The sequence below is a fragment of the Nansenia antarctica genome (assembly GCF_963989245.1).
Source record: "Nansenia antarctica genome assembly, chromosome: 7".
In the NCBI taxonomy this organism is placed as follows: Eukaryota; Metazoa; Chordata; class Actinopteri; order Argentiniformes; family Microstomatidae; genus Nansenia; species Nansenia antarctica.
In genome coordinates, this window is record NC_137677.1 from 44,146,407 (window position 1) to 44,156,958 (window position 10,552).

Sequence of the window (10,552 nt, forward strand, 5' to 3'; positions counted from 1 at the left end):
CTGCGTCTCTGGAACCAATACTGAATGGGACAACTTTCATCTGTTTCAAAGCAGCAGCAGCAGCCCCAACATCATCCCGAGATCGCCCCCCACTCAGCAGAATCAGTATCTGAGGGACGCCCTCTTGGCGTCTGCTTCCAGAGGAGGCAGTAAAGACATTGTCCTTCACATAGTTAAGAGCCGCCCCGGTGTTGAGGGGTCTACCTCCTTTGTGCTGCAGGCTTCGAATGGAACTGAGAACACCTTGTTTTTCAGGGAATGTGTTCAGATAGAAATGGACCTCAGGGTCTCTGCTGTACTGGACCACAGAAACACGGTCTTTGTTCTCCCCAAGACTGAGATTCTCCACCACTCTCTGAACAAAGTCACGCATCGCTGGGAATCCACTCCTAGTATCATCAGACCCATCCAACAAGAACACTATGTCTCTCTGTGCAGCATCTAATTCAACTAAGAAAAACATTGAAAGACATATTTAATGATAAAATCAATCAAATGTTGATTAAAACTTAATATAAAGCCAAAAGGTAGGCTATACATTATGACTTTCATGTATGAGCATTTGCATCTAATGCCTTATCATTAGTGTCAATATGTGTTTATATGGCATTTTTTCTAATGATGCCTTTAACATTCTAAGAAGTCTCTATGTGCTTAAGAAGCCTTATACTTAATCACACCTATTGGCTTTACATAAAGTGTTACCACGTGGTGTACTATACACCTACTGTATGTATAGACCAAAATAATGCAAATCATGGTTAGAATATTCTCAATCTTAGACAAAAGCTCTAGGAATACAGCCAATTCTTCTAACCATGTTTATAAATCCATGCAAAGAAACTGGAAAGAAATGTGAGAGAAAGACAAGGGTCAGACACAAGGGTAAAAGGGTCTTAAATGTCCAAACATTTAAGAAAGTTTATAAATAAATGTGTAAATGTCTCTGAAAAAAACAAGACATGTAAGATCACTCTTCTTCCATGAAGGTGGGAAGAGAGGAGTGTATAATGAAAGTATAAACACAATACATGTCAATGATGTGCAGTAGGTATCATTGGCTCAAGGAAGAGCTCAAGCTGAAAGGCCAAGAAAAAAGTTACATTTCTTCATGTCAAAATAAGCAGAAAAAGGCTTTCCAATATGTAACAAGAGTCGAACAGGAAAGTATATGCCAATTTCTTAGAGCCAAACATAACATAACTCTCCCACCACCATCTCCGGTGTGTTGTTTACAATAATCAGGCGGATGACTATTTAGGGACAGCATAACCATTCAAAGATACTGGCCTCTAGTCAAAGCAGGCAGTTTGAGGGAAATGAAACTGATCCAGTGATTTTCATCAAAGGAAAGTGCAATTTCATACGTCTTCAAACTATTCGAGACCAATAGTTGCGAGGGGGGGGGGGGGGGGTAAGCTAAACTTGATTCTTGACTGCGAATCGGGCAGTTCTTACCAACAATAGTAGGGGGCTCAACCCCCATTTTTGATTGGACAAATGCCAGGATCTCCGGCTGTATGGACAGGAGTTCACCAAAGACTGGTAGGTTGAAGAGAAACCTAGAGGAGTAGGCGATGCTCTGCAGCTCCTCCTCCCTAACATGTTTCATCCCGATGGCAAAAGAGAGAACGCCAAGATGTTTCAGGTCGGCCGCAGCAGCTGTGACATCATCGTTGGACTCGCCACCAGTTAACAAAAACAGCACCTGAGGAACTCCCTCTAGACGCCTGCTCCCTTCGGAGGCAGCGAGAACACTGTCCCTGACATACTGGAGAGCTGCCCCTGTGTTCCTGGGTCTTCCTCCCTTGTGCCTCAGGCTTCTAACAGCGTAGACGACGGCTTTCTGAGTCGTATGAGTTTTAAGGTTGAAATAAGCAGTGGCATCATCACTGTAAAGCACAACGGCGACGCGGACGTTGTCTCCATCAATGTCAAGTTCGGAGGCCATTCTTCGTATGAACTCTCTGATGGCAGGCAGGCCATTTCTGGTGTCGTCTGAGCCGTCAACGAGAAACACTACATCCCTTTTCATGCTCCCTGTATCAACTAGGTGGTGAGTGTCTGCTAGATAAAAAATGTAATACATTGATGGATTTAGAGATTTAGAGAGCACATTTACAGTGCACAAATTCCATGTAGGCCTATCAGTGTTAGTACCGTAATGATAAAAGCTGAATGTGTCAAATGTCTCTTATAGAAATAACTACTTCAACTTAATTATAATGACTTCATTTTCATGACTTCATCTGAAGCCATATGAGCAAATGAAAGCTTAGGCTTAATACATTCAGTCTATTGATAACACACTTGTGCACGCATATTTGCATGGGACATTGAGAAGCTGAAGGTTTTACAATGCTGGAGTACTGCTCTGAAAGCAATCATCACAAGCATAATAACGCAGGACCATCTTTTCATTTAAAAAGATGTCAAGTCTGGCATAGTTCCTCCACACAAGGTTGAGGTAAGAGAGAAGAAGTTAAAATGTGTACAGAAAGTGGAAAGATTTGGGATTCAAGAGATTTAAAAGTTAAAATCAAAAGAGAAAATATAGCATTCTAGTATTTTCTCAGTCATGCAAAATAATGCACGTTGCCTAGATATTTAAAAGACTGCTCTACTAACACTACAGTTACCAAAAGGGCTCAGAAATCAAAGAAATCATCATGCTTAAATTCCAGCATTGTTCCAAAGACAGAGAATATAGTATGCATCATGTGATTAGCATACTCATATCCAAGCTGAAGTTCTTACCTAATAAATCAGGTGTTCCTGGAGCCTCAGACTCCTCTGTGTCTTTAGACATGCTTTTAAGTGAGGCAACAAGCTGTGCCTGGACAGATGGCAACTCAGAGAACTCATTGACCTGGTACGAGAAACCAGGTTGGAAGGAAATCATTTCCAACTCCCGGGGATTAGCATCCCCGATTCCGACCCCCAATGCAATAATTTCCCGGTCTTTAAGAGCCAGAGCCGGGCCCTTGACATCATCTCTGGAGGGTTTGCTACTCAGCAGTATCAGTATCTGAGGCACGCCCTCCAGCCGTCTACTCCCGGTGGAGGAGGTGAACACATTGTGTCTGACAAACTGGAGAGATGCCCCAGTGTTGAGGCTCCTCCCACCTTTGTGCCTCAGGTTACTCACGGCGTTCACGACAGCCTCCTTGGTTTTGTGAGAGCTCAGATAGAAGTGGGCCTCTGGTCTGTCAGAGTACTGAACCACTGAGACTCTGTCTTTGTTCTCCTCCACAGACAGTGTCTCCACTATACTCTGAACAAAGGCTTTCACTGCTGGGAATCCATTCCTAGTGCCATCAGAACCATCCAGCAGGAATACTATGTCTCTTTTCACATCCTCAGCACGGACATGGACTGAGACACAACAGACAAGGCACGTTTAGAGGACCAAACATCACAGCACAGCGAGAAGAGCATCAGTCGGAGCATTACATACGACAAGACGGTAGATCAGAAAAGGTGTCTCTTACCTTGCTGAAGGACGACCTGTAGCTGGTCCTTGGGGAGGCTCACATAGGTGTTGAGCTTCTGCTGGACAGAATCAAGCTGGCTGAATTCCTTCACGTGGAAAGCAAAGGATGGGTTGTGTGAAATGGCCTCTATCTGCTTACGGTCTGCATCCTTCACACCAACACCAAAGGGTACCACTCCGTCTGTCTTCAGGGCCCCGGCAGGCTCCATCACATTATCCTTGGACTTGCCCCCAGTCAGAACTATCAGAAACTGGGGGACATCTTGTTGCACCCGGCTGCCATAGTTCGGGGACAAGATGGTGTCCTTCATGAAGGTCAGGGCAGCTCCTGTGTTAAGACTCCGTCCGCCAGCCAGACTCATGGTATCAACGGCCCTCAGGACCTCGTCTTTGGTCTTATAGGTGTTGAGGTAGAAGTTGGGGGATGGCCTCTCACTGTGTTGGACCACTGATATCCGTACTCTGTTCTCTGCAATATCCAGAGGCATAATGACTTTTTTGATAAAGTCCCGGATGTAAGGGAAGTCGGCCCGGACTGCATCAGAGCCATCAATCAGGAAAGCAACGTCCCTCTCACCTCCTGAGACCAACACTGTTAAAAAGAGAAGAGAACCTATTACACCTTTTTTTTCGCAGATTTGTTTGATCTTTCATACCCTTTTTAAAGGGCCAATCTGGGATTTACATACTTTTTTAAAATTATGAATATATAGCCATTGATTCTTGAAGGATTTAACTAATAAATGTCTTATGAATTTAGTTCAACTGTCTTATGAGATCAGAACCCAACATATAAGCTTGTTTTACCCCATTGTTTGTAAACAATGTAATTGTAAACAAACACTGTATAGCAAAACATGGTTAACACTACCATTAACAGGGTTAAAACAACAAAGTCCTTGCAAGCAAACCTCAATCATAGTCTATGAAATGTCTGAGTGGTTACATTTCTCCAGCTGTTTACCAAAAAACTGGCAGGCAGACCACTGTGTTGTTGTTGTTGTTTGAATACCAGATTGCCCCTTTAAACATGAATCTGAATGTGTGGGCTAGACTTTGCAGTCACGTCCTAACCCACCCATTATATATTCATTGTATCCAAAATGTCAAACTATTACGAAAGAAAAAACATAAAGTAGCTCACCAGTTTCCTCTGTGATGTCCTCACTCTCAATAGTATCAGTGTCTCCCACCACAGTGATCAGGGGGGTTCTGATCTGTGCGACCACATTGGGCAGGCCAGAGAAGCTCCTCTCATAGTAGGCCAGGTTAGGAACAAAGGCTACGGACTGCAGGAAGGCCTCGTCAGCCTGGGCAGCCCCCACTGTGAAGGTCAGCACCCCCGCTAAGGCCACCTTGTCTGCGACCCTCTTAACCTCATCGTTAGCGGGACCACCAGTGATCAGGACCAGCACCTGCTGGACACCCTGCCTCTTGCGGGACCCAGCTGAGGTCTGGAACATGTTGGCCAGGGCGTAATTCATGGCGGCACCTGTGTTGAGGGTGGAGCCTCCCGTCAGCCGGAGCTGGGCCACACTGTTCAGCACATCTTGCTTGGTTTTGTGGGTGTTGAGATAGAACTCGATTCTGGGGGTCTCTGCGAACTGCATCAGGCCGAACTGCACCCTGTCGGCACGCACCTCCAGGTTGTTGACCACGTTGCTGATGAAGTCACGCACGTAGGGCAGGTTGGCGTCGCCCACATAGCTGGACCCGTCCACCAGGAACACGATGTCTCTGACCACACGCTGGGTCGTCACTGTCGTTATCTCAACCACTGAGTGAGGAGGGGACACACACAGAAATCGTCCGTCACATCTCCTCTATGCTATTACAGTGTGATTATTGATTGTAATGTATAACAGCATGTGAATACAATGCAAGCACACAATGTTCATTGGATGTAAAATGTGATCCAGGTAAGTTCACAAAAGCAACGCAACATCATCAAACGTAAATAATGTCTAATCTGTACACTGTAAATACATCAAGGGAGGCTGCTGGAGGTGGATTGATACCATTCCTCATTCCATTCCATGCGTATCAATGAGCGTGTCCTCTGATTTCTACCTCCACCAGCCTCCCCTGATGGTGAACTGACTGCAGACGTTACCTGGTTCAGTGGGTCCCTCTGTCACCACGACGCCAGACAGAGTGGAGAGAGGAGAGATGATGAGGTAGGGCTGGCGCAGCAGGATGCGGAAGTCCTTCAACATGAACACCAGGGTCTCGTCAAATGCGATCTTCTTCAGCTCCTGTTCATCAGCAGCCTTGGAGCCGGCGGCCATGGTCAGCACGCCCAGATGCTGCAGAGCCTCCGCAGCCTGGTCCACGCTGTCGCTCGACTTCTTACTGGTCATCAGTAGCACCAGCTGGGGCACTCCCTGCTGGATACGGCTGCCCTTGTCACCTCGCAGCATGTTGGTCCTCACAAAGTCCAGGGCCGCCCCGATGTTGACCGTCGAACTCTGGCGGGGCTTGATGCGTCCCAGCGCGGCGACCAAGTCCTCCTTGGTGCCGTAGGCGTTCAGGTCCATCTCAAGCCTGGGCGTGTTGGTGAAGCCGGCCACACCCACTTGCACCTGGTTCGGGCCGATGGGCATGGTGTCAACAAACCGCTTGATAAATTCGCGCATTGCGTTGACAATGGTGGCACCCATAGTGCTGTCAATCAGGAATATGATGTCTCTCGGTCCAACGGCTAAGGCTGAAAGAGAAAAGAAAAAAACGTGTTTTAAAAATGATGCTATGATGAAAGAAACTGATAGATTTCTGAGTATTGAATATGTCCAATTCATATATCATAAATCATAAATTGCCACTAACACTTACAAGTATTTTCAGTGTCATTATCAATATCATATTAGTAAAACATAACCTTATATCATGAGGACCACAACTGGAAAGAAAAAAGTAGTATTGTAATGAGCATATGCAGGGAATTTGACTAAATCCTTACCTTGCTTATGGAATCAGGTTCAAAACACACTTCATACAAAATACCTCTTTTACCTCTTACATTGCCCTCGTGTTGCATCACCCCCCACCACCTCAACCCCCCTCCCCACCACCACCACCTCCCCTCCCCACCACCATCACCCCCCACCACCTCCCCTCCCCACCTTGCACCATAGTTACCTACCTTGAGTGAACTCATTCTGAACCACAATGGTGCGCTGGACCACCCCGTTAATGTAAGGCAGCAGCTGGTCACCCATGCCTGCTAGGCCTCTGAAATCGGGTGCGGACAGAACAAAGCTCTTATCTGTGGCCACTGTCTCCAGCTCGGACGTCGCCGTGCCGCCCACCACCACACCAAACGTGAGAACACCAGCCTGCTTTATGGCCCTTTCCCCCATACCGACATCGTCGCTGGATGGGCCTGCACTGATCACCACTAGGGCCTGGGGCACCCCCTCATCCGCCCTGCCCCCCGCCGTGTCTACCAACAGGCTCTCAGCAACCTCCTCCAATGCCGCTCCGAGGTTAGCCTCGTCGCCGCCCGTGAAGGTCAGGCCCCTCACGGCGTCCAGGATGGCAGCTTTGGTGTCGTAACTATTTAGATAGAACTGAATCTCGGGGTCGGCGGCGTACAGAACCAGGGCCACCCTGATAGTGTCCCTGCCCACGTCAAGCCCTTCTACAACCTTCAGGGCCATATCGCGCACGCGGGGGAAGTTGGCCGCTCCAACGTTCTCTGATCCGTCAATTAAGAGTACAAGGTCAGCTGACTCTTGTGCTTAAAGGGGAGAGAAAGAGAGATAGAGAGAGAGAGAGACAAAACAGAACAAATGCAACATGTGAAAGCGTTAAAACAGTGAAAGATAGAGAGAGAGTGAAAACAGACAAACATGCTGGCACATTATTGCATGTGTAAAGTAACATTCATGGTGAACACAACCAATCATAAAACATCACAAAAGAACTTTATACTGCATGTAGGCTGAACCAAGGAGCTCTTAGACCTATACGTGACATTATCATGTATGTGTACTGTTATGTATGTATGTGTACTGTTATGTATTTCGCTAGAATATCAATGTATTGATGTGTAGATGTGTGTGTGTCTGACTGCCATTTGACTGTAAAAATGTGTTGGACAGTGTAAAAATAGTCTATAACAATAGCTTTGTAGTGGCAACTATAAACCATACTAGTGACTGTGGAAGGGACAACCCTGTAAGACTTCTTCTACAGATCTATAATATTGTATTTATATTGTCATGACCTTCAATGATAGATGTCTAACATCAGTGTGTTTGGTATACTGCCCCTAGCAGCTCCGTTGAGTTCAGCCACACCATGCAGACTCATGTTACAGACCTCAGAGACCATGTGACCAGTCATGAGCCTCTGGCCCATCCTTGTTGCTTAAGAGACCCTACTGGAGGCTATGGGAGGCTGGTGGAGGTAGGAATCGGAGGACGGACTCATTGTAATGCATGGAATGGAATGAAGAACGGTACCTCATTCTATTCCATCGATTACAATGAGCCCGTCCTCTGATTTCTACCTCCACCAGCCTCGCCTACAGGCCTACATTACATTTAATTAATTAAATTACCCTACTGTAGGTCGGCCATCAATCAGGTGAACGACTAGAACTTCTAGAAGTTCTTTGTAATTTGTTCTTTATAGCTGTGGCTGTACATGAGGCTATGTGTAAATGAAGTGGCTTTTCTCTTCATCTGTAGTATTAAACTAGGTTTAGGTTTAATGCTATATAGCTATTTCTATGGAAAAAACTGTTGAAAACTGCTGTTAATCTGACTTCAGATCATCTAATTCGGGCTAATCTGTCAGTTCAGCTCCGCTGCAGGTCAAGGATGGGTCCAGGCAGGTTCATCACCGTTTCAGTTATAGAATATTACACACATTTTACCCAGTTATGAAGACATTAACTGATAAACACACAAACAAACAAACAAACAAACTCACACACACACACACAGACAAGACACACAGGCAGTGGTGGGTGGTTAGCCGTCGTTAAAAGCTGCTGATTGAACTGTGTTTAGGGAGGTCTTCTTTGAAGGACAGTCTCTTCACAATAACTTGTGGTGAAAGACCTCAGCCATAGGGAGCTAATGGAAGGGTTCTGTACGGTCATGTGAAGGTTAACTTATCATTCATTGTAAATGAATAGCGAGAGAGAGAGAGAGAGAGAGAGAGAGAGAGAGAGAGAGAGAGAGAGGGAGAGGGATAGAGAGAGAGAGAGAAAGAAAGAAAGAATAAATACAGCTTATTGAATTTACGTAATTGAAATAGATATCCTGTCACTGTGACATGTTGAAAGATGGCGTCATGAATGCTGAATGGAAACTCCTACATGTAGTTGTACTTTGAGATGTACTTTGTTGTATTGCAAAAATAAAACTGCCACCTAATGGTCACTTCTCTGGCCCATATGCCCATATTAGGCTAGCATTAAATTAGCATTGGAGCAACTGTACTCACATTTCCTGAGATGGATGCTCTCAGTTCATGCTTCAAGCATTATTATTATTATTATTATTATTATTTATTATTATTATTGTTTTCTGTAGAACTGGCTTGGCAGAGGCATAGCAGCTGTCATTATCAATCAAAACACCACAAGTCCTCCTCTGGGAAGCATTAGAAGTGTCAATCACATGACATCACATGCATGTTTCACATCCTGGTGGTGATTGTAAAGGTTATTAAAGGTGATGAGAATTAAAGGTGATGAGAAACAGTGGAGTTAATATAGTAGTGCTGTTGTATGGTAGATGAAGGTTATCGTGTTACATCCCCTTTAATAGTGTTAATAGTACAGGGTCCAGACCATGGCCAGGCATTCACCAGCCGCTCCTCCACAGGGACACCAGAAGATTAGTGTGCTAGTGACACCCAGTCACACACCCCCTCCGGTCGTTACCTGTCCCGCCTGTCCAAACTCTTGACCTTGGTGGGGCCACCACAGCTACCGGGGCGGCCCCCCTGCCCTCGGGCCCCGCCTGGATGACCGCTTCACACACCCCCACCACTAAGTCCTGGATCACCCCCCGCAGGGCCGGGAAAGAGGCTACGTTGAACACATGAGTGTCATGGGGGGTGCTAGTCATCTCCCTGAGCTCCCATTCCACAGCGTCCTGCACCCCCACCGCGAACACCTCCACCCCCGCCAGGCGCAGCACCTGGGCCGGCTCCGCCACGTCGTCCTGGGACCGTCCGTCCGTCAGCACCACCACCACCTGGGCCACCCCCTCCCCGGCGCGGCTGCCCACCGCAGCGGCAAGATGGACCCGGGTCAGGTACTCCAGCCCCAGGCCTGTCTTGGTGCCTCCACCACGGTAGGCCATGGCCTGGATGTGCTCCAGCGCCCCCTGGGCGGAGGAGTAAGTGTTGAGGTGGAACTCTGTGACGGGCGAGCTGTTGTACTGGACCAGGGCGAACTGAAACCTGCCCCCGCCGCCCTCGTTCAAGGCTTTAACCACGCTGTATAGGAACTGTCGGACGTGCTCAAAGTTCTCCTGTCCCATACTCCAGGACGAATCCACTAGAAAGTATATATCGGCAGCCAGGCTTTGTGCGCAATCTTCAAAAGAGAAAACCACCCGGTGTTGAGGATTTCCTCTCGCTGAGCAGCGCCAGAGGACAGGTCCAGTGAGAATGAATGGAACCACTCCCTTCTTTGAGCGCCAAGCCCTAGTCTGGCTCTTCTGGGAACACAGCCCTAGTGACTGGTGCTAACACACTGCCTAGGCAATATACACAAATCATACCTAGGAATCAATCAATCTATTCATCTCTCAACTTCAATGTTGTTCCCGAGGGATATATTATTATAAACTGAGGTAGAACTTGGAACTGTTAGCTAAGCTAAGCCCTCTGGGGTTTCTCACCCACACATGCATGTTTACAAATGTCATTTTGATCTTTTGTTTTCTTGGCATCAACAACCTGCTCTTACTTCAGTGCTAAATACATAAAGCTCCAATTATCCCTCTGGACCTGTGCTGTTAAGCTGCAGGGCGGTTCCTGATGTTGTGTGGTGTTCCCAATCAGATCTGTTAAACCCCTGTGTCCCTACAGGGT

General features: G+C 46.8%; 1 protein-coding gene across 1 annotated transcript in view; it reads right to left on the reverse strand.

Annotated features, from left to right (window-relative positions):
- The window catches only part of LOC308161836 (collagen alpha-3(VI) chain-like), a gene marked incomplete at its 5' end in the record, with an annotated part of 83,796 nt that overhangs the window by 72,671 nt on the left and 573 nt on the right, over positions 1–10,552 (reverse strand). The window contains 4 exons of the mRNA XM_080535914.1: positions 3,492–4,085; positions 4,662–5,270; positions 5,607–6,200; positions 6,636–7,232. Of these exons, the coding sequence (XP_080392040.1) occupies positions 3,492–4,085; positions 4,662–5,270; positions 5,607–6,200; positions 6,636–7,232 (2,394 nt within the window). The remainder of the gene's footprint in view (positions 1–3,491; positions 4,086–4,661; positions 5,271–5,606; positions 6,201–6,635; positions 7,233–10,552) is intronic.